Here is a 23,636-nt window from a genome sequence, read left to right as displayed (position 1 = left end):
GGAAATTAAAATGCAGCTGAGTGAACAGGCTTTTCAAACACCTTTCCCCCCCCTCCCTTCACCACCTCCCTCCTTCCCCCTCTCCCCGGCCCCGCCGCTGCCTCCGTTCTGCGGCGGCCGCGAGCATCCGTCGCACAAAGTAATTTACGGGGGAAAAGCTCTCAGGACCGATCGGTTACGTGTGAGGAAGCCAGCACAAGAGTTGCAATCTGGAGCCACTGAAGAGAGCAAAAACCCTGCCGTGACTCCAAGCTGTGTCCCTGAGCTGGCACGGGGGGTGGAACCCGACCCGCTCAGCCGCCGGCGGGATGGACCGAGGCACCGGGGGCTGCGGGTATCACCCCCAGGGACATCCGTGGGTTGGTCCCGGTGTCACCCTCCTGGATAAACGAGGTGATGAGCCAGGGCTGCGGGTTCAGTGCCTGGAGCACGTCAGCCCCGTCCCGGGGGGCAGCAAGTTGCTAAATGCTGCCATAAAATGCTTGGAGATCCACAGATGGGGAATTCTCAGCCTTCCAGAAAGGGACGGTGAAGCCCAGGCTCAAAGCTGCTCTCTGCTGCTGCCAGGGATGCAGCTGCCTCGGCGGGGACACGCAGGAGCTGCCTCAAACACGCCAGCTAAAAATATCCGTGCCACGGCGGCTGCAAACCATCGGGGAGGTGGAAGGGCAGCCGTTGGGCCGTGGGTCCGGCCTCAAGGGCTCTCATGGATGGGCAAAACCTCCAGGAGAGGCCTGACGCTGCTGCCGCCGCTCTCCAGCCCATCACCGCGGCAGCCGATGGCCCAGGGCCACCTCGGGGCTACACCAGGATGCCCAACTAAATCTGGTTCTTTTTACCCCAGCTGGAAAATGTGGTCTTGGAGACTTGGAGGTGCTGTTCATCTCCAAAGGTCCGTACCCACCACAGCTGAGCCACCGCTGCCCTTCCCCGCATCGGGTACACTTGACCTTCCCCAGGTGGGTGCTTGCCAAGGGCAGGTGAGGCACAACCACCAAGTTCATCGCTGTTCCCGTGCCAGATTGGGGTGCAAAGCGCGTTGTGAAACGCCGTCTGCACCATGTGACACCCCCCCAGGTTCCTCACCATTCTTGGGGTGCAAAGCGCATTGCAAAACAAGGCTCACCCCCCTCCCCCCCCAAGTTCATCGCTGTTCCTGTGCCAGATCGAGGTGCAAAGCTCGTTGCAAAACATCACCCATAAAACACAACCACCCCAGCTGGGGCCACCGTGGTCCGGCGGGGACCGGCTGGGAGGCAGGACAGAGCCCTGCAGGGACAAGCAGGGCAGAAGAGGGTCACAGGCACCGGTGGCTCTGCTCTTGCCCCCGCAGACCTGTTAATGCAAACACTTAATTTATTCACCTGCGTGTGCCTGCTGAAGGGAGCCCTGGTCACACCCGGCTGAGCAACTCAATTACCCCTGTAATACCTGAGCAACAGCACGTACAGACTCCATTACCATGGAAAAAAAAAAAAGAAATAATCTTGCTTTGGGGCATTTGAAATGCCACGTGTGACGGCAGGGGGTACGGGCAGGAGTGGCATTGATGGGGCAGTCACAGAGGGGGGAGTGGGATGCCAGGGTCCCCTCCACTAAATTACTCATTTAACTCTAGACCTTGATTTTTATACCGATTTCGTCAGCTTTTGACCTTGCGCTTGAGCCCCAGCCCCATGACGGTGAACACGGGGCTGCCACCGATGCTCTTACCTTGCTTAGGATGTAGATGAGGTCTCCGCGGTGGAAGGAGAGCTCGTCGGGATGCTCGCTGCTGCAGTCCCACATGCCTTGGTAGTAGTTAGTGTAATCGTGCCGGGAACCTCCTGGGGGGAAAAAAAAAAAAAGAGAGGTCAGGGTGATGGGGAATTATATGGGGATAAACTGGGGTGGTGGGGTGGGGTGTTGGGGGAGAGAGGTTGGTATTTGTTGGGAAAAGGAAGGAAATGCTGGTGCTATTCATTTTGCATTTCAATTAAAAGGCAGAGGCCAAAGAGGTACTGCAAGAGAAAGGGGCTGCACAATAAATAAATGCAATAACTATCAGTAAATACATGAAAACACGCTGGTAAATGTTTCTGTTTCAGAAAACCCTGAATTAAAGCTGTTTGCTACAAACCACAAAGGGAATCAAAGATGCCTTCGCTCTCTCCCAAGACCCTCATCTCCTTCTCAGGCTCAAACCAAGCTGTCCCCGAGGTGACATCCGTGACCTGGTCAAGGAGGGGACACGTGGCACCAGCACCAGCTCTGCTGGGCAGCGTCCCCGCCATGGTGATGGCTAGTTATTGGCCATGCTAGAGGCCATGTAAGAGGAATATTGTTAATTAACATCGGTATTTGCACGGGGCTGCTGGGAGGAAGCTGGTGGGGAAGGTGATATCCAAGTTTATTTATTAATTAAAGAAGCCAGGCAGGGGATTGCAGTCGGTGGAGCAGGGCCCAGTCAGCAAGGAAACAGCACCGACTGCTCGACCGGGAGGAGGAGCAGGGATGGGAGGAGAGCAGGGAGCAAAGATCTGCCTTCCCCCCCCAATCCCGGGAGGTCAGAGAAGGTCCCAAACCTTCCACGGCACGATACAACCTGATAGCTCAAGTCTGGACCTTCCCATCGAGCTGTGAGTTTGGAAAGGCAGAGCCTCTGCTCGATGCCTGTGCTCACAGTCTGCTGTGGAAAGAGAAGGGAACACGAACCAGCAAACTCTTTTCTCCCCTTTTTTTTCAGAGAGGCAAATGATCTGTTTGCTGAAAGCCGGTGGGTTTGGGCTGATGAGACTGTTGGCAAACGGTGCCAAGGCTGGGGACTGCCCTGGGCTAAATGTACACGTGGGTTTTCTGGAAAACGTCACAGCGGCGTTTCCAGAACAAAACATTTCCATCTTTGTCATCTCAGAATGGCATTTCCCACCCCAGAAACTGCTCCAGAGACCAGAGCCACCACAAAAGATGGGTCCCCGCTGCGGGGGCAGAAGCGTCCCACCTTGCGATGGGCCCAGACGTGCCTGATGCCAAGCTCTCGTGGAGACAACGACCAGAGGAGATGCTGCTCTGCCCGATTTGCGGAGTGGGGAAGCAACTTGTCCCAACATCCAACAGATCCTTCGCAGCATCAAAAAACCACCCCAAAACCCCCAGATTCCCAGTTTTCAAGCTCACAAGATGATGGTTAAAACAGGCTCCTGGACCAAAGGCTTCAGGCAGGAGTCTGCTCTGATGGCACAGCACCAAAGTGGGGGTGAATCCAGATGTCACGACACGGACACCTCCGTGATGTGACCCCCATGGATAATTAAAGCCAGTAAACCACATTTTACAGGGGGGATTTGAGCACTGGGGCTGTACCAGCGGTCTGTGCTGCTCTGCCACGCGGCTGAACCAAGCCCAAAAAGCATAAATAGAAAATATCGAGCACATGTTGGAGGAAATGTTTCTAATATGGTATAAGGGACCGAGTGATAAGGGTGCATCTGGAGTACTGTGCCCAGATTTGATCACCTAAATATGAAAAAGGACATTACAGAGATGGATAATGGCACAGCAGGGAGCAACTGGAATGACTCAGGGACTTGGGGAACTTAAATAGAAAGGCTGGGAAAAAAAAAAAGTAGGTCTGCATCCTTTGGAAAGTATTAAAGGGGGAGCACACAGTGGTGAGGAAAAGATTGTGAAGGGAATAGAAGGAGTAGGAGCTACTGAGTTATTTAAGCTTGTGCTAAGTGCAGGAACCAGAGGTTATGAACTGGAGGCAGAGGAAATATCAGGGCGGGCAGGCGCTGAGCAGGAGGATGAGGCGAGCAGCAGCTTTGGTGGGAGCCAGCAAATTGTGTAATTAACACAAAAGGTTGTTGTGGGAGGGTGTGAGGACAACACGGCGGTGTGGAGAATAACCTGGTACGGGGGGACGGCGCTTGGCACTGACCTGCTGGTGTCCCCTGTGAGACAAGGTTGGGAAAGAGCTGCTGCGGTGGTAGCTCAAAACCCAGAAATTTTATGGAGGATCATCATTAACACTGAGGAGTGATCCCCTCAATCAGCCTCAGCTCCTCTTCAGAGCACTGCTCTGGGTCACTAATGTATTGCGAGGGGAAGGGCGTTTGGGTTGAGATAGAAAATACATCTTCCTGTGAGACATTTCCAGAGGGAAAAATGCCCATTCCCCACCCGGAGCTCCCCCAGGACAGGGACCGGGCGTCTGCTCGCCCGCGCGGAGGCTGCTGCCGGGAAGCTGGAGTCAGCCTCGTTTCCTGGGAGCACCCGGGAGGTGCCTCCTTATCCCCCATCTGCTCTTTCCTGCTTCTCCAAGCAACAAGAGGACCTTGGAGACATCTTGCCACCTGCCAAGGAGCGGAGAAAGGAGAAGCCGTGGGTAAAACAGGCTTTGCAGAAGCCGTGCACGTGCGCCTGGGCATGACACCCTGCGAGTACAAAGGGGGAAGGTTTTGCTATTGAAGGTTCTTGCTCCCAAAATTTTGTGTATTTTTTCCAGCTATGTCAGCTGGTCGGATGGAAGGTCTCACCCCGCCCTCCAACCCCGCCTTCAAAAGGTCAGAATTAATTGCATCAGATGAGGAAGGTGCCTCACGACGGACGCGTGGTCGGGCTCTGCGCTCCATGCCCAGCCGCAGCTTCAAAAGCAACGAAGATGTTTGTGCCAGCTACCCAGAAGATCTTGTTAAAATGAAGACCGTTTGGAAAAAAGGGATCCTGGCTCATATTTTAGCACCTAATAAGGCCAAGGAAGGGAGAATTTCACTCCGCAGCCTCCACAGGGGATGGTGGATGCCCACGATCCTCCCGACCTGCCAGCTCCAGGCTGGGTGGGATGTGGGTCGGATCCAGACAAGCCATCCCAGGACTCCTGCGTGAATTCTGCTCACTTTTACAGAAAAGGGTTTATGTTTAAAAAGCCCCAATGCCCCGTCCAGACGTTTAAATCTGTGTTCAGGGCAGAGCTGTGATTTCAGTGCGACTGATTTACACTGATGTAAGTGGGACGAGAGCCTGTTCCCATGTTTATAGGCCCTGGGGTCATTAAGAAAACCAGCCAAATGTGACAACCGCATCATTTTCTTCTGCAGCCTGAGCAGCCCCAAGAAGAGGCTGTGGGAGAGGCACAATCTGCCCCAACCCCTTTGCTTCGGGCGTGTTGCTTCAAAAGTCTGTTGATGCTGAAACCTAATGACAACCGTCTGCAGCTCAGGGGCTTTCACTGCTGTGCTCATGCTAGGTGAAACCTCCTGCCACGCTCAGCGCAGGGGACTGTGACAGGAGGCGGGCTGCGAGGCTTTTTTATTTTCTAAGTAGAGGAATTTTGCTCTGTTTGTATTCAACTGGTAAGCTCGTGCTGCAGCAGCAGCCCCGAAGCCTGTCCAGCGCACAAGGCAGGGATTAAGCAGCCTTGAGCGGAGCAAATGGGTGTCTTGGCAGGAGTAGCCTGAAGCTCTCAGCTGGATTTGCTGGGCTGCTCCAGCATTGTGGCATCCTCGTGGTTCTTAGAAATTAGAAACAATAGTTTCCCATTAGCCAAATGCTCATCTGGCACTTTGGCCGTGTGATATAATTAAGAAATAGCCCCTTCCCTCCCTCCCTGCAGCCCGGCCCTCTGCTCAAGGACTCCCGTCATCTCTTTCTCGCCCTTGGTCCAGTTGGACAGAAGCAAAAATGACCAAGGCAAAAGGCACGGGGGCTGGGGTTCCTGGCGCTGCGATAACCTTTCCCTCTTGAAACGCAGCCCAGCATTTCAGAAGCAAGAGTCTAATATATTATTTAGCGTAAAACCAGACACAGGACTTAAAGCAATCATGACAATGCTAATAACTAAACCAGTTATAACGATTAACAACAATTACAACCGCCAGGCAGATGCTAATGAGTACGAGCAGGGTGTTTAAATGGCTGGCAGGGCTGTGACAGGCGAGAGCCAAAATCCTCGGGGTGGCCTTGGGGTGCAGGTTCATCGTCACCTCTGGCACCAGCCCATCACGGAGCCGTGCTCTGCTCCCCGCTGATCCCCACCTTGAGCTGGAAAACCCACGGGGGAGCTGCTTTTCTGCCGCCCCGTCCTTTGGATGTTTAAATGCTGGGGCGGTTGTGAAAGGCAAAGAAAAATGCGCGTGTGTGCGTGTGCACGTCCCATCACCTTCTGCTTTCCTTACGCCATGCTGAGGAGGCTCCAGGAAAAGCGTGCAGTCCCGCTCTGTGACCACGGTACAGTTTATAAAGAGCGGGATGTCGTTTTTTCCGAGCTCTGGGTGCTGGTACCGGCTGCAGCTGCCACATGCTCCAGTGGCCAAATAAGTCATCGTGCTGGGGGGGTGGGAAACAAGCTCTGCAAAACCACAAGGAGTGGAGAAACGCTGACTTGCTCCGTTCTCTGCAAGCAGCTGGGACTCAACCCTGTCTGTGCTACCAAGATTTCAGCAGAAACAGCCCTCCTGGGCTGGGGACAACTGCCCAGGAAACATCCAAGGGGTTTGATGTTGAAACTGTTGGATCAGGCTTTTCAGAAACACCGTGAGGTTGGGCATGGGGGCTCTCAGACTGCTGGGAGGGGTAAACCAGCTTGGGGTGCTCCAGCATTCAAGAGAGCACAAGCACAAGCCGGTTTAGCCACCCACCATCCACAGCATCCAACACCAAACCCCTCGGGTCTCCATCACCCAACTAACAGGATGCTTGCTGTGGGTCCCCAGCCGGGCAGGCACCCCACGAACTGAGCATCACCAAGGTGAGACCATCCCCTCCAAGCTCTGGAGAGGGAGGATGTCTTGGGAATCTCTCCCGAGCCAGGCTTTGCCAGGAGGATGTGTTTCCCCGAGCGGGGTGGCAGGAAGTCCCCAGCCAGATCAGCCCCGGCTGCTCGGACACAAGTGCTGTTTTCCTGCACCGGGGCGGAAGCGGCGATGGAAAGTGAAGCAGGTGGGATCAGGGAGGAAACAGATTTTCCGCTCCTGTCCCACGGTGCAGGTCCTTAAGGAAAAAGCAGGGGTGGGGCCCTGGTGACCATGGCAGGCTCTTGGGCTGCCAGCGCTGGTTCCTGGGGTGGTGGTGCTCGTCCTTCCGGCTTCCCGCGCAGAGATCCCTCCCTGTGGCGGCTTCCTCTGGGCCTCGACTTGCTTCCTGCCCTCTTTCCAGGCTGTTTCTGCCCCAGTGCCTCTCCCCAGCCCTTTGGGATGTGTCGGGAGGGCTGGCTCCCTCTCCGCGGTCCAGGTGGGATGAGGGGCAGGGATGGGTGAGCCTCCATGGGAGATTCAGCAGCACACAGATCTCAGCGGGCAGGAGAGGGGATGGATGTTGGGGCTCGTCCGTGGAGAGCTCACTAAGGCAACTCCCCATGGGGTGTCAGTCCAAAAAGGAGAGGCATCCCCCATTCCCACAGCATGGAGAAGATGGGGTGAGCTCCCTGAGCCCGAGTCGTCTGCACTTCACCAGCTGCAGAGCCTTCTGTCACCCATTAGTCTGCTCCTGGGACCTCTCCCACTCTCCACACACCCTCCATCACCACCCACACCCCAGGATGCTTGAAGATGGCTGGACTCAGACCCCCCAACCATGACCTGGAGGTTGCCAAAGAAGGGTGGGCTCTTACCGCTTCTCTGTCTGATCCCAGCATCCTCCTGGTCCTCTGGGAAGGGGGGTTCCAGCTCCTCATCTGGGGGGGGAAACAGGGCAGAGAAGTCAGGGGAAGGGCTGTGAGAGTTATGCTGCACCAAACCCCCAGGCAGGCAGAGGGCTGCGAGAGCATCCGACTGTCAGAATAATAAATTCCTGGCTTAATTGTGAAGAGTGGAAGGGAGGAAGTCACAGATAATATTTTAAAACGAGTTGCATAAAAATATGAATTGTTGTTAACACTGGTAAAAACAAATCACTTATTATAGCCTCATAAATTTAAGCAGCACTTTGCCGAGTGCCCTATAGGAAGAGATGCTTCCTGTGCAGGACTCACAGCCCAGAGAAAACGAGACACCGAGGAGAAATGCCAGGACAGAGAGGAGAGGAAGGATGGGAGACAGAAACAGAAATTAAGGAGGAGAAAGAGGAACCCAGGCAGAGGAGGGCAGGGTATGGAGGATGGGGAAAGAGGATGCAAGAAAATAATAAGAAATACCATGGAAAAGGTTAAGGACAGAGGGGCTGGAAGTCATGAGGAAGCCCTGCGAAAATGGCTAGAGACTGGTGGGAGCAAGGGTCTACACATAAATAAGTTTAAATAAGATTATTTAACACCAAGCCAGGTCCAACCCATCCAGCCTGAGCTGCTCTGGGCGTGGGGACAAGTTGGGTGCACAGCACCCACATTAGCTGCCGCCCCAGCGCCGCCTTCCTTCTGCAACCACAAAGACTAGAAGCAACTTAATAAAATAACATGAATAAAACCCAATTCTGAAACGTTTCAGAAAGCCAACGCTCAGGCAAATTGCTCATCTGCACCTCCTGCACTGCTGCTGGCAAAGGGCTGTTGGGGGAGCGTGGGGCAGCCCCGGCACGGCTGAGGTGTCCCAGTTGCACCTTGGGGGACGTGGCTTTGCTGTCACCTTTAGGCAGAGCCAGGAGAAGCCAAACCTGGCACTTCTGCTGCTCCCACGGCACCTGCTCGCAGGGCAGGGACGTGCTGCTGCTGCTCGGCACCTTCCGAGGATGCAGCCCCAGCCCCAACCGTCTCCCCCCACCCCGTTGCTGATCGATGCAAACCAGGTCAGACCTCCGCTGCCAATTACAAATTGCATCCCAAGTTGGAGGGTCAGTGCAACTGCTCCCCCATTAGACGGGAAGCGGCACCAAAAATCTTTTCTAAATAAATCAGACTTTATTGTAAAACTCGGCTACTGACGAGACAGAATCTCATTAGCATTGATTTTAAAATAAATTATTGAAAGTGGCTTTTGCCTGCTCTTTGCATTTGTAAAAGAGAAAGTAAACGTATCTGTGACAGCGCTCTCCCCCCATCATTCCCATGCACGCGCCCCGAACCCCCGCATCTGGATTCCTTTATACTTTAACCAATAGCACTGAATCCTGTTTTGGCATGAGATGGAGGGTGGTCAAACCGGCTCCCACACACCACAAAAACCCCAGAGCCACCCTCCAACGCGGGGCAGCGCCATTCCCCCACCGCGGTGGGTGACACCTGCACCCAGGGTCCCCCCACGGCCACCCCCTGGGGCTCGCATCTGCGCCTGCATCCTGCAGGCACCGCTTCCATCCCGGAGCCGGCCTGTCCTCAGGAAACCTCTTCCCAGAGCCCTTCTCACACCTCCCGGCATGCACACAAGTTCCTTGGGAAGCGACAGCCGGTTCAGGAAAAAACGTGCCACGGAGGAAACGCCGCCGCTGGGTTTCTAAGATGAGCAGAGGCGCGTGAATCCTGCACAGGGAGGGGGGTTAGTGCTGCCAGCTCCCTGCCTGGACGTGGTGCTGAGCAGCTGTGGGTGCCCTGATGATCCTGGGGAGATGTATCTGTCCTGCTTCCTCCCCACTTTCCTGGGAACCCCCCTCCCAGATTGCAGAGCTGGTCCCCCTCGTTAGCATGGCTAATGGGGAGTCACATTTACAGCCCCTAACGAGCTCAGGCAGCTCTGTGGGTGCCTCAGCCCCTCGCCCCACATAGAGCTGCCATCCCCCACATCCTCACTCCCCAGGAGCCAGGCGAGGTTGTCAGGCAGGGGCTGGGGAGCCTTTCCAGAGCAGCCCCCTCTCCCTCTAGGGCCATTTTTTTCTATATTTGATGGAATGGGGCACGTTCTAACCAGAAATCAAAGCCAGGGGCCCCATCCCTGTTCCCATCGCCCACCTGAGACATTAGCTGGGCAGTTGACTGCCCCACGGCTTGGACAAGGTGCTCTCCTGTGTTTCAGTCCTCTGTGCCTCAGTTTCCCTTTCTTTTCAGAGCCTCTGCCCTGACAACCGCTCACTCTGTGCCTTTTGCAAAAGGTGCTCGGAGGAGAACCCCAGGTGACGCCTGGTCCCCGCTCAGAGCTGGCTCCTGATGGACGGAGCCTTTGCGGAAGGAAGGGAGGGGAACTCACATGGGATTTTTCTCAGGAAAACGTGGTGGGGAGGCAGCTGGCTGGCACAGCTTCCCCTCGGCTGACAGCAGCCAGCCCCACTCGCCCTCCCGCACCCCATCTTCTCCTGCAACGCTGCAGCGGGGCCAGCCATGGCCTCTCCCTGCCCGCAGCACGGGTGCAAGACCCTGGGATGGCCGTGGTGGAGGCACCAATCCTGGCGTGCTGCTGAGCCCTGCTTGCCCCGTGGCTTGTGCTGCGCCACGCTGGCCCCCAGGCACAGTCCTGGCAGATTTTGAGCTGTGCAGTTCGTGAACGGGGCCCGTGGGGATGCGACAAGGTCCCCTCCACACCGCAGCCCCGCAGCCTGTTGCCACCAGGTGCTTTTCTGAGTCAAGTTTGGAAGCGACGCTCTGCCTTCCCAGGGCCTGGGTGTTTGATCTCAGCCAATATCTGGATTTTATAGTGATGAATCAGAGGGAAATGCTGAAAAAATGAATATCCTGGGGGCTGTACTGCTTCCCCCTACGCTGCCTCCCTGTGCAGAGCATCACAGCCTCGGCCACACCACCTTCCAGAAAATGCCTTTACTGGGGCAGCACGTCCCCGTGGGCAGCCCTGGGCACCCACACCCGGGCTCCAGAGCCCCACAGCAGCCCCCAGCCCCAGGCATGGCCGGGGAACCAGGGGCTGCGCACCCCACCGCTGCGCCGGAGCAGCCTGGGCGTTGGGTAGATTCTCAGAGGAGCTGTGTTTTAATGTAGCAATTTGATTCAATTTTCCACTCTATAAAATTACCCATCACTGCTCGTTGCTTCCTAACAGACACCTTCACTCTTAATTTAACAATCCTATCGAATTCTGCCAGGGAAATTGGAAAAATTTATCACCTGTGAAATTTTATTTTTCCTTGGTTGTATCTGTTTTTGTAAAACTTCATTAACGACGATGACTTGCTGAGGAAATTATCTCTTCATCTTCCCCCCCCCTTTCTCTTTTTCCCTCTCCCTCTTTCTCTATTTTCACTCGGGACACGTGGGAGGCAGCTGGATCCAGAGGAGACCCCGGCTTGGATGGGGACTTGCCCTGCGCTTGCTGGGGTGTCCCAGGGGTGTGAAGGGCCAGGGCGGGGATGAGCTCAGGGCAGACCAGACCTCTCCTACCTGCCCCCAAGCCCTGCGACTGGTTTCTCACCACTCACACACCAGGCATCTGCCTCTACAGCAACGTGCCACCACCACCTACGTTAAGCTGGCAGGGAAAGGGGGTCTGCGGGGGGTAAAAACTTGCCCAGCCAGCAGACACCTGCACCGTGTCCGAGCTGGGATGGGCAGGACAGAGAGCCCAATAAAAGCCCATAATGAAAGGAAGGGTTTGGCTGGGATGTTCCCTCCTCCACCACCGATCCGCACGTGGGAGCAGGAGAGCAAAGTCGGTGGGGCCCAAGGGCAGAGCTGGCTGGCAGGGTTGGCTCCAGCTCTTTCGAGACACTCTGCATCCCAGAGCAGGGGCAGCAGTGGGGTCTGTCCTTAAACCCACCCTGTTCAAGCTCCTAGGGGCTGCTGTGGGGCTCTGGAGCCCGGATGTGGGTGCCCAGGGCTGCCCACGGGGACGTGCTGCCCCAGTAAAGGCATTTTCTGGAAGGTGGTGTGGCCGAGGCTGTGATGCTCTGCACAGGGAGGCAGCGTAGGGAGAAGCAGTACAGCCCCCAGGATACGCATCACCATTAGCCACGTGGGTGTGGAACAAAATCCTCACGGCTAATCCCTGCTCTGCAGTCAGCGTTGGCAGCCTCGAGGCTGCCAGGGATGCTGAAAGCCCTTGGCCTGACGGACCGTCAGCAGCTCACACGCACACCAGCCCAGGGACCACCATGCCGAGGGTCCTCCCAGAGAAGGAGAAAGCTGCTCCCCAAAGAGCTGAGGGTGTAAACAGAGGAAAGGAAGGTCAGAAAGGAAAGACGAGAGAGATGGGCAGAGGCTGAGGGTTTGCTCAGGGTTGTGCAGGCAGCCCTGGAGCCCCAGCTCCGCTCCCGGCAGCTGCCTGGATGCCACTTGCAATCCGCTGAGCAGAGATTTCCTTCGGCAGCAATAACAAGACAAAGATCTCGGGCACCATAAAACTTCCTGGTGCGTTTAATTTTTTTTTTTTTTTTGGTTTAAATCACTACAAATATAAAGTTCTGAAATAAATAAGAAGAAACAAGGACCTATTTTGCATCTCTGAACGGAGACACCAAGGGACCCTGCTCTCGGGGATGGGGTGCAGAGGGCTGGGGGATCCCAACCTCAGCGCAGAGGCAGAACAGCACGTGGGTTTGAATGAGGCTCAGGTGACCCGTTGACCAAGCCCTGGGGCATGTCACACCGTGATTTCTGCTATAACGGTAAGAAATGTTGCAGACCATGTCACCCTCACAGGCTGTTTGGTTCTGTGCCAGGAAGATCGCTCCTGGCTCCTTTAACCAGTAGCCGCTGCCCTGCTACCTCCAGACCTCATGCACTGTTAGTGAACAAGCACTTGTCTTTAATGCGGTTATTTTATCATCTCTTGGAAGGCCAGTAATTGTGTTACAGCCATGACTGCATGCCCAGAAGGGAGCATTTTCATCATCTAAAGTCTGATTTTCCAGGTAACACAGCCCAGAGATTCCACTCTCACCAAACTTAATATTACTCGAGCTGAACGGAGCACAACCTCTAAAAGCTGCCTCACCTGAATTTACAAACCCTCCGCCTCACCAGAACAGAAAGGGTTTGGTCTTGCGGTCCATCAACCAGTCTGAACAAAGAAATGGGGTCAAACCTTTGAGTTATGGGTCCCTTAAACTCAGCAGAGTCCTAGACGTTCATTCCCATCAACACGTTGAGTGGCCAAGATCTCCTGTCACGTTTGCAGGGCTGAGGCTAGGGGATGGCTCGGGTTTTGGTTGCTCACCTGGCAACACCTCGTAGATGTCATCCTCTTCCCTCTCAACATTTGGCTCATCCTGATTCAGGGTAGTATTGTGGGATGTTGTGTTCACAGAGTCAGAACTGTCCACGTCATTGTAGAGCTCCTCGTCATCCTCCTCATCATATGGGATAGTGAGGGAGCTCAGGTCTGGCAGGAGAGAGCAAAAGCATGGTGAGAAAGAGCAAATCAAAGTACTAGCTGGGTGCTGATACTTTCAGTGAGTTGAAATCAAGTAACAAAGCCTGTGCTGCTGTATTTTGTGCCCACCATGGACCTTGCTCGGCCCACGATCACCTGGCGTAAAGAAAATGGGATGGAAGCTGAGAACAGGCTAAAACAAAGGAAAAGCCCAAGAGAGGATGGCAAATGCCAGAGACCAAAGCCAAATTCAACACGTGCCTCAAGGAACTGAGCCTGACCCCATTCCTGGGGAGCTGCCTATGGTTTCCAGAGGGTTTCCATAGTCAAGGCTGGAGCCTTGCCTCAGTTTTTCTGGTCTCAAACTGGAGCAACTCCAGTGGAGCCAAAGCAACAGCCTGTCCTTCATCAGCCAAGCACAGAACAGCAGATCTGTGACCCTGGCAGTGAGGAGCGATTCCCACCCTTTTCTTGTCCCCACTTGGTGACACTTGCAGCCTTAGAGAGATCACAGGGCTCTATTCTCTAAAAACAGCCAAAAGCACTGGGGAATTGAAACCAAACGCCTGTTGGGCTCCAACCAACCACCTCTTTTTAAGCACCTGCTCGAGACAGCAAAGCCCCAGAACGTCTCTTTTGCTAAGAGGGGATGCTGGGACCCCAGCAAGGTCCTGGCAACCAGCACAAGCCCATGAGTTGATGGAAGGAGCAGCCCAGGCTGGGTGGGAAGGTGCTGCCAGGATCTGCCCAAACAAACAGGGCGCACTGGCTTGGGCCAAGCTGCCAGACTCACCTTTCAGGAGGAACTGGATCTGATCCACCCAGTCTTCAGCCTCTGCTGGGCTTGGGGCTGTGAACTGAAGAGAGGTTCACTTGTTATTGTGCTGCTTCTTGTGCGTAAGAAGAGAAAAAAGATTTGCAGCTAGAACAGGAGATGGAGTACCTGGATCTGCCATTCTCGACCCTGTGACTTTGGGAAAGCCATTTCACTGCTTTATCTGCCTATTCCAAACAGGGAAACAGAAGCGGAACAAGGCTAGACTATCCCAGAGGAAGGCTGTCAAGCCTAATTCATTAAAATAATTCAGATGAAAACCACAATCCCCACTGAATAGACTATACTGACTCTGAACCAAGACTCTGCATCCAAAACCTGCCTGAAGCTCAGGAAGGCTCTCATGCACACTTTGTGGATTGGGCCAGGTTTTTCATTACACCAGTTTTTAGGCTCCCCCCTGGATGCTCAACTAACTGAAGGTTTAATTTTAACCTGGTTCTGAACTGCTTATTTGAAAATGGGCTTTCCAAACCCAATCCTCTACTGCTTCTACCCCATGTTCTCACTTAACCCTTGTGCCCCACAAGTGCAAAGAGAGCCCAGGATCACTCTCGTGCCAAGGGAAAGTCCATGCTGAGATGACCTGCCAAGAAGGAGAAGCATCGTCACCTTCTGCAGGGCTTTTTGGTTTGTTTTACCGGGGGGTTGGAGATTCGCAGCCTCCCTGACGCCGCAGGTCCAGCCTGCACCTCTGACCCCAGACCTGGGACCGTGCACTTTTGTGCCTAGTGCTCACACCAGCACAAAAGGTCCATTTCTTCCCCCAGGTCCTACCTCGTAGGTGCGTTTGCCGGGGCAGATTAACTCGAAACAGCATCTTTTCCGAGAGTCTTTGCGGAGATGAAAAGCCAGTCGGGCACTATAGTGCTCAATGGAGAAGTTGCCTTTCGGTTGCTTGCCTGGAAGAAGAGAAACGTGTTAAATCTGGAGTTTGCATCTTTTTATCAAGCTTGCAGTACTGCTGGGTGGTGCAGATGTCTGTTGCCCACGTAGGGAACCCGAGGTACACCACGTGTCAATGGGAAATGGCCAGAAAAACCCCTTCAGTCTCAGCATGTCCACCCCCAGGGAATCCAAAGGGAATATTATAAAATCTTCATAAAGACACAGTAAAGAGGATGCCCTTTTAAGCCTCAAGAGATTGCGAACAGCCAGCAAAAGGTTGCCAGGGTCAGAAGGTTGCATGAGATGAGCTGGCTGTAATGAAGCAGAGACCACTGTGTGCTTGGGGAAATATGATACCAATGATTATTCTGCTGGTAAGGCATTAACGGGCTGGCGTACAGGAAGAAATACTTAGTGGAGCCTTTGAGAATTGGCCTACGGATCTTGTCGATGCGCGTGCGCGGCTGGTGTCAGCCAGGGTGGAGAGAGGGAACTTCGTTGCTGTCATCTGAGGCGTCTTTATTCACCCCAGCTCATTATTTCCTTATGAATCTTCTTGAGGAAGCGTGGGAGCACGATTCAGGCAGTTGCTCTTTACCTTTTTTTGATTTGCAGATCCTTAAGAAACTTCCAGGGGTGAGGTCAAGCCCTATACAAGGATTTCAGCCCATCGCTAACAGGTTTGCTTTACCCTGTTGTCTTCTGGAGAGCATTTGGAAGCTGACAACCTCTCGTCCCTCACAAAACCAACCAAATATCAACCCTTGGCTTCAACACCGACCTCTGCTAGTAGCTCGTACCCCTGCACATCCCCTGCCAGGGTGAGAGGTGTTGGGAAGCTCGTCTGGAAACTAAAAGTGCTCAAGATCCTCAGACAAAGGATGTGGAAGAAGGACAAAGACCCAGCTTCATCCCTGTGACCCACTGGAGTTTAATCCTGTCCTAGCTGCAGACTGGTCACTGTAAACCAAGGATGTACGTGTGTATTTTGTAAGCTGTTAGCATGCTGTCTTTCTGGATGGGTGGAACAGAGGAAGGCCATCTATCTAATCATGCCAAACTCTGTTGGAGATATTAGCTGTCTGTTTATATGTACCTGATGGAGCATGACTGCAAAATATTTATATACACTGACACACGGATTATATACAGTCACTTAGGGGGTTGAAGCCCAGCTGATGGCTAATGGAAAACTTGGTACATCATTTTATTTACGCACAGCTCTGTTCCTGGGTCTCTCTTCTTTTGTCCCATACCATCAAGGTGTTTCGGGGCGGGGGAAGCAAGCTGAGCTCTACCTTTCTAGAACCTGCTTGTTATGCCTTGATAGGGAATTACAACCTTCCCATGGTATACGCTTTTCTCTTGTCAGCTCTTAGTCTGTCCTGCAGCAAGGGCTCTCCAGTTCTCTTTTCCAGCCCTGTCTGTGCTCTCAGCCACCACCCAAAGTTTGGGGACCAGGGGCAGATACCTCACCACTTACTTTTCTCGTTGGCATAGTAGTAAAAGGTCTTTCTGTTGAGGACACACCACCGCTTCTGCCACTCTGAGCTGAAAAAGCTGTGCTCTAGAAAGAAAAGGACAGCAAAAGAGTAAAAAATACTCATTTCTGTTCTTTCATTGTATGCTTCAGATGAACATTTAGGGGAAAGAATAATTTTTTCCCAACAAAATCCTGCAGATTTCTCGCACAAAATTCAGGCAAAGCAAATTTAGATATAAAACCTCAACCAAGGAGAGCCAGTTGACCAGGCTGGAGCCCCTGCAAACCGTCCCAGCTCTCCAGGAAGAGCTGAGCTGAGCTGCTGTGACCCTTAGTCCTGCTAACTGGGAAAGAACACAGCTTTGGGTTAAACCTCCCTAATTGAGGTTCAAGCAAATGTCTTTTACTCTGTAATTGGAGCAAGCTAAAACATGCACAGGGCCAGTTACACAGATCAGCTGACAGCCATGAGGAAAAAAGGGTTGTTCTTGCTTCATACCACCTGTCATACAGTAAATAAATCAAGATAAAATCTGAGTGATGAGGAAATAATTTGTAGCTTTCACAAGAGTCAGTACAATCAAGATAAACCTGAGGCTGACTCACAGTCCTTATCTCGACTTGCTAATGTGTGTGATGCTACGAACTACCTTGTCTTCACTGGGATTTTATCCTCATTAGGTAGTGCTCGTTAGAAGGGCACATCTTGCCTTAGAGGACTGGGCTGCTGCTTAATTCAATTTCTGGGTTTTAATCTTTGTGCAGTTTGATGATCTGCAAAAGAGAATAAATAAAGGCTGTGCCCTCCCTGTGTGTATGATGTCTAAGAAAAGCCTGAAAGATTCTGCGTGCACCTAGAGATAAATCTGCAGAAAAGATGTATTTTTCTGTTTGTTCTTCATCTGAAAACTTGCATTCTTGGTAATTCTGGGGTGACATGCCCAAACCTTATCTTATAATGTACTTGTCAGGCCTTACCTCGAGACCTCTTCTCCAGATATCCTTGCTTCAAAATGTTCCCTGTGTCTTGAACAGGCTTCAGTGCGAACTCCTCCAACCCTAGAGAGAGCAGAGCAAAGCAAAGCCTTGGGATTTCCCATTTGCACAACCCCTCAGCCCAACATTTTCAGCCCCTTTCTCTGCAGAAGAGGCTTGGGAAGGCAGATCAGCGGCTGGAGGCGAAAATCACGGTCTATCACAATCTCACCAGCTATTCCCAATCCTGGTTGCAGGATCCCAGAAGCCCTCAAGGAAATCAGGACCACAATTCACACAGCTACACAGACCCGTCCTCGGCAAGCTGATGCTCAGCCCTTTACCCCCCAGCCAAGGCTCGCTGGGTTCCTGGGAGGCAGGATCTGGGCAGGTTTATGGGCTTGGAAAACACAATCCCTTTGTCCGATGTCTGGTCTAACCCAGACCACGGCGCCTCGCCCAGGCTGGCGGATGGACCCTGTGGCCACGGAGGAGCTCTGGCGCTCACTGCACGAGGGGATGGCCACATCCTACCCCCAAAGCCAGATGTCCCCAAGCCATGGCTTGCTGCTGAGCAGGTCTCCCCCTCCTCTCCTGCTCATCATCATTATAACTTGTATTAAAACACTAAAACTGACTCGTGTACTAAAACACTAAAAATGACTAATTAAATGCCACTAATCACCTCCCCAGTGCCCAGCCTTGGCAGCCTTTTCCATAGGAACAACTTCCCAGAATCCCAGGTCACAAGAGCTTCCCTTGTTTTCTTAGTGTGTCTCCCCAACATCCAGCTCCCGGCCCAATCCATCCCCCCTGCCACCTCCCTCCTTCAGAGGCTATTTTCATTTTTGTGTTTTATAGTTTGCAAACTCTGGGCTCGCTATAAATCCTCCACAAACGGGTCTCGGGGTGAACGGCGGACACAAAGACACGCAAAGTTTGGGTTGGTGGGAAGGCTCCCCTACGTCTGTCTCCTCTGTTGGCTGGAAACCGGATCCTTCAAAGACCAAATCCTCGGCTTGTGCAAAGCTGTCCGAAGCAATTCAGATTAGAGGAAGCTCCAGATGCTGTGGGCTTGCCCCTCTGCAATGCCTGGAGGACACAGACAGCCCTTTCCCGCATGGGGAAATGTTATTTCTCTCCAGTATAAGTTGGGTTGAGCTCACTTCTGAGTCTGCTCCGGAGAAATGCAGCGTGGCAGCTTCAGCGAGGATGGAAAGGATCAGGGTTTCACCTTTAGTATGTGCAACTCACTGCACAAGCCGTCGGGGAGCTGAGGGGAAATCGAGACCTTCCTACAAATAGCGCTGAACATCGGGTTTATTATTTTTCTTATAATGAAAACAAACAAGGATGCTGAAAAGGACCTAAATTCTCCTGCAGGGTTCCGACTGGTCACTATCAGAAGATTTTTCCCAATGCAGTGGGTGCGCAGAATAATGTCCCGAGCAGCTCCTGCACCCTCAGAGATGGGACCCTGCGCTGCCTCCGGCTCTAATGGCACTTGTTACCATCTTGAATTTGGGGAAGGGGCTCTGCAGCAGGCAGCCCATCAGCCCCAGATGGGTTGGCAGAGTAGCTGTGAGCAGAGGCCACAGTGTCCTCAGCGCTGCCACCTCCCAGGGCACCAACCTGGCATCCCTCCTCTGTGCACAGGTGAAGGCACCTGCCTGGCACAAACACGCTCAGGCTTTTCTCTAGTGACGCTGAGCATCTGACTTGTGAAAAGGCACATTGTCTTCTCAAACCCAAGCCCCAACCCCTTTTGCTAATGCAAATCTAAATGTCATTTTATGGGATATTTATAATTATGAAAATGGGACCGTGCTGCCGCATGCACAGGGAGACCCTGCGAGTATGAATATTACATTAATGTACCCAACACCAGCTCGCTGATCCCGCTGGCAGGAGCATAAGAAATGCTTGAGTGAAACTTTTATTTAGACGTTAAGAATCCAGGCCCCAGCGGGGTGACGGAGGCAGCCCCGGCGAGATCCCATCAGTGCGAGCGCTCGAATTGAATTACCCAGGGGGGAAGGCAGGAGCTGCGAGTGCTGCTTTGCTTATTTAATTTCATTTACTTTCAGTACATTATCAGCATGGGGCTTCCCTCTGCCCCCCGTTCCCCCAAGAAAACCGGCTGCGGAAATTGCCAGTGTGCAGGATGCTGCTGCTGCTTGAGCCAAGGCAGGGATGCGTCTGGCCACCCCGGTCTTCCTTGGGATGTGCTTTCTGCCCTTTCCTCGGTTGCCAAGAGAGATTTGGGGGAGCGCAAGGACCTTTCAGACACCACAAAGAACAACCAAAGTGGGGAAGCAGCACGATGGGAGTCAGCAACAACCTCTTCCAGCCCCACATCTTCTCTCTTCACCCATTTCTCGGCGCTTGCCTGTAAGCAGGCAGGACCCCTGGCATAGCTCCTGCCTTCTCAGTTGTGCTTTGCCCTATTTGAGATCAATTTTCCAGCAAACAGATCCCATGTTTCAGGTTATTTGTGGCCCTGAGTCCCAGGATCTGCTGGGCTGGCAGCTCCCCGGGGCCAGGGCATCTCTGTGGCATCGCCTCTGAAACACTGTCAGGAGCCCAAATCTCTCTCACTCTGCAAGAGACGCCGTGCCTCAGTTTCCCAGCAGGAAAATCAGAATGAAAGGAGACTCCCTTCTTCTTAAATACTCGATGGCTGCTCAGACAAACTAATACAATTAAGGAGGGGTTGCGAGGGCTGATTCGATTGCACGGGCTCTGGAAATTTTAAGTTTTACAGACTGTGACACGAAGATGACAGCTGTAACCTGTGAGTTGCACGCAGCCTCTCTAATGCAGAGCTGAGAAGATTAAATCTGTGCGAGGTGGGTGAGTGCAGGGGCTGCGGCGCTCGGGGCTCTGCCTGGCTGCAGATGGGGCTGGGGCTATGTGGGGTGTCCCCGTCCCCCCCCCCCCCGCCATGTCCCTAACCTGCCCCTAACAACAATCCAGATGGCTTTTGCCAGCAGCAAATAGCTAAATTAACCTGCAAAGGCAGTCCCTGGGGTTTTTTATTTCTTTAAACCAGCCTAATGGACACCCAGAAGATCCAGAGAGGCCCAGCCCCAGAAAGCCCTCTGATTTCTAAGGGCAGAGGGTTTATTTGCCCAGGCAGCCTCTGCCAGATGCCTCTGCCCCAGGACCACACAGCTGGCAGGTAAACCACAGCTCACCCCATCTTCTAGGACTCCCAAGTGATGGAAAAGCCAGCCCGTCGCCTGGTCATTTGTTCCAACCACTAATGGCCATTCACCATTTATAAACACAGAGGAGGAAAAGGCCTTAGATTCAGCTGAGAGACACATCTGTGCTCCCCCAGACACGCGGCCGCTCTCCGGTCGCTCCCGGCACGGCGCGGCAGGGCTGCGCCTGTGTTTGGATGGTCTCAGCGGTCCCTTCACCCTGACGTCTCCCCCAGCCCACCCGTTGCCCAGCAGACGGCTGGTGCCGACAGCGCTGCCCACCCTCCCCGTGCTGTGTGCTCCGGGGGCTGAGCCCGATGAGCTCCCCCACCTTCCCCAGACACCTCCCAGTGCCACCAGCACCACAAACCGCTCGTGGCCTCTCCTCCATCCGCTGCAGCCTCTCAAGCCTGGCTCCCGAGGGAGCTGCTCATCCCCAGGGATTTTCCCACAGATGAATTTCCCAATCCACCATCCACGTCTGGAGCCTCCTGCAGAAGGGCTGCACATTGCTGGCACTGGGAACAGCTCTGTGCCGTAATCCTGCAAACCACTTCTCTGCAGCTGTAGCATTTCAGGAGTGGGAGAAAACTGGAGCCAGAGACCCACACCCAGGGATGCAGGAGCAGACACCCGCTCTTTCCTCTCCCCTCTTTATCGCTCCTCAACCTTTACTGGGATTTCACCCCCCAGGTGCTGCCGTAGGATGCTCTCAGCCTCAAAGGCTTCGCTTCTGCATCAGGCTGAACCCACCAACCAAGCCTCTGGCTTTGCTGACCAAACGGCATCTTTTGGGCAAAGTTTCTAGGAGTTTGGCTGCCGAGCGTGGTGACCATTCCGCCCCATCCTCGCCATGTCCTCAAGGACCTCTGGCTTTCAGCTCTCGCCTCTTTGGTCTCTGAGTCATGCACACCAGCTGCACAAAATGTCACAGTAGCTGCAGCCAAACACGCCCGGGGGCCGCGTCGGTGCCCACGCTGCCACATCAACCGACTGTTCAAAGGGATGGAGCATGGAGGCACAACGGTTACAGCTAATTCCCCATCCTCCAGCTTATTCACCAGGCTCAAATGTGCCAAGAGCAGATTCTGCTCCTGGGGACTTCGCAGGGAACACCCAAATACATTTCAAACCAGAGCACAATCGGCTGTGATTTCCCAAAGCCCTCTGTGGTGGCTGCGCTCTTTTTCCATTGAAGCTAATGAGAAAAAAAACAATCAGAAAGAGACAAACAACCCCTCCCGCTGCCTTCAAAGCGAGACGGACTCGGGAAACGCTGAAAGCTTTTGGAAATCCCACCCACCACCAAGGTCTGCCATGGCAAGCGGGCCCAGGACGTGGTTGCTGGGCTGCTGGCACTAACGGCCACTGTCGAGAGGCATTTGTGGGTCTATTCAAACACAAGTTTCATACATGCAAAAACAAGGGACAGTTTGTAAGCCACGCTCCTTTTGTGTCTGATGGGAGATAAAAAAAACCAGTTACCTTTTTCCAGGATCAAGAGGATCTTGAAAGCATCTCCGCTTTCTCACATCATGACCCATGTGGGTACAGGTCCCCCTCCAAACCCAGGTGCCCTTAATCAAAGTTACCAGCCAGATCTACCCCATGGTCCAGTCCCCCGTGGGAAGACAGGAGTAAGTTTGGCCCCTTGGCTCCAGACTCCGGCTTATGGAGGCTGGAGACATCGGGCACAGCAGGGCAGGACCTTTTCAGTGCCACACAGATGCTGCAGCCCAGAGAAGAAGCCAGCAACGGGCACGGCCTGATGTCCCGACCAAATGGAGCAGGAGGAGAAAGGCCATCACCGAGCCACCATCCATCAGTGTAGTCCCCCTGGTCCTGGCCTCCTCGTCCCCCTGCTCCAGATCACAGCCCATCTCCTGGGTGGCTCCCAGGCCCTCAGTGCCACTCAGACACGCTTGTCTCGGAGCCTTGGGAATGTCAACGAGCCTCTCAGCGCCTCGGAAACGGCTGGGGATCATTTATAACGACGGGAACGAAATGAGCAACTATTTCAAAGAAAATGGGGAACTAAACAATTGTCAACATGGATCACATGAAATAGATAAATAGATCTTGTGCCAGACTAATTTTATTGCATTTTTTTGAGCAGGAAAATAAGAAAGCAGATGAAGAAAAGGCAAGGCACGACAGAGGAGATTTATTCAGGCTTCAGCTTGACTTTTCAAAAGAGGCTAGTAAGCAAAATTCAGGGTGCAGGCATCCACCCCATGATAACTACCTAGATTGAAAGCTAGTCAGCAAGCAGGAGGCAGTTAAAAATCAATGGCAACAAATCATCGAGAGGAAATTATCAACTGAAATATCCCTGTGTTCAGCTTCGGGATCAGTTGTCCTCAGGCTCAGGAGCCCTCGGATGCTACAAGGCTTCCCAACCCAAAGAGCCCATCCAAAAACTGCAGCTAAACCCTGAGCTTCCTCTGGGACAGGCAGGGAATTGCTAAATGGTCTCTTGTAGCAGCCAGTACAGACCAGTATTGAAGGCAGGAACCAAGATTAACTGGTCCCAGGCAATGGCCGAGGCTTTTGACAAGTGCTGACAGTCAGAAGCAAACACAAAATCCATGGAAGTCGCTCACGAAAACGGCAATTCTCACCTGGAGTTGAACGGTGCCTAATTAACTGTGTTGCCCCTAACGTCCTTGTTGGACCACAATTAATGACCGAGCACAAACAAATAGGGGACATACAGATGGACCTTTGTTAGGCACCGAGTTAGTGTTGGATTCATTGTTGTTTTTTCAGAGGAGTCCATGACTGTGGTTTTTATGATTGATAAGCAAATAAGAGAAGAGACAGTCAATGGCAAAGAGTTGACTGTAGATTGGCCTGGGGTTTAGCCCAAGAGGATGGAAAAAAGCCTCCAACTTTTATTGGTGTTTTTTTTTTATTCTGTCTGGAAAATTTAACAGCAAGTTTGAAGTTAAACCAACTTTGCCAAAGGAAAAAAAAAAAAAGACAAGAAAAGAAAATTCAAAGAGGAGGCAGAGCTGTGGCCCAAAAGTTTCCTTCCAATTCACTAAGTCTATAATTGCAAAATAAAAAACACTAAATCTCAATATCTATTTGCACAGCTCATTAGCCAAGGGCTTACACTCAGCAAAGAGGGAGGGAAAAAAAAAACC

The 23,636-nt window shown here is 53.0% G+C and overlaps 1 protein-coding gene across 2 annotated transcripts in view; it reads right to left on the bottom strand.

The window, feature by feature from the left end:
* The window catches only part of SKAP1 (src kinase associated phosphoprotein 1), a 156,056-nt gene that overhangs the window by 11,658 nt on the left and 120,762 nt on the right, over positions 1 to 23,636 (bottom strand). For both annotated transcript variants that reach the window (XM_074892335.1, XM_074892336.1), the window contains exons 5-11: positions 17,285 to 17,365; positions 16,307 to 16,390; positions 14,713 to 14,837; positions 13,894 to 13,957; positions 12,945 to 13,109; positions 7,589 to 7,651; positions 1,714 to 1,826 (exon numbers count right to left, since the gene is read on the bottom strand). In XM_074892335.1, coding sequence (XP_074748436.1) covers positions 1,714 to 1,826; positions 7,589 to 7,651; positions 12,945 to 13,109; positions 13,894 to 13,957; positions 14,713 to 14,837; positions 16,307 to 16,390; positions 17,285 to 17,365 — 695 coding nt within the window. The remainder of the gene's footprint in view (positions 1 to 1,713; positions 1,827 to 7,588; positions 7,652 to 12,944; positions 13,110 to 13,893; positions 13,958 to 14,712; positions 14,838 to 16,306; positions 16,391 to 17,284; positions 17,366 to 23,636) is intronic.

This window comes from Strix uralensis, chromosome 22 (assembly GCF_047716275.1).
Source record: "Strix uralensis isolate ZFMK-TIS-50842 chromosome 22, bStrUra1, whole genome shotgun sequence".
Classification (NCBI taxonomy): domain Eukaryota; kingdom Metazoa; phylum Chordata; class Aves; order Strigiformes; family Strigidae; genus Strix; species Strix uralensis.
The sequence above is the reverse complement of the archived record's forward strand: the minus strand, read 5'-3'. Positions and strand labels throughout refer to the sequence as shown.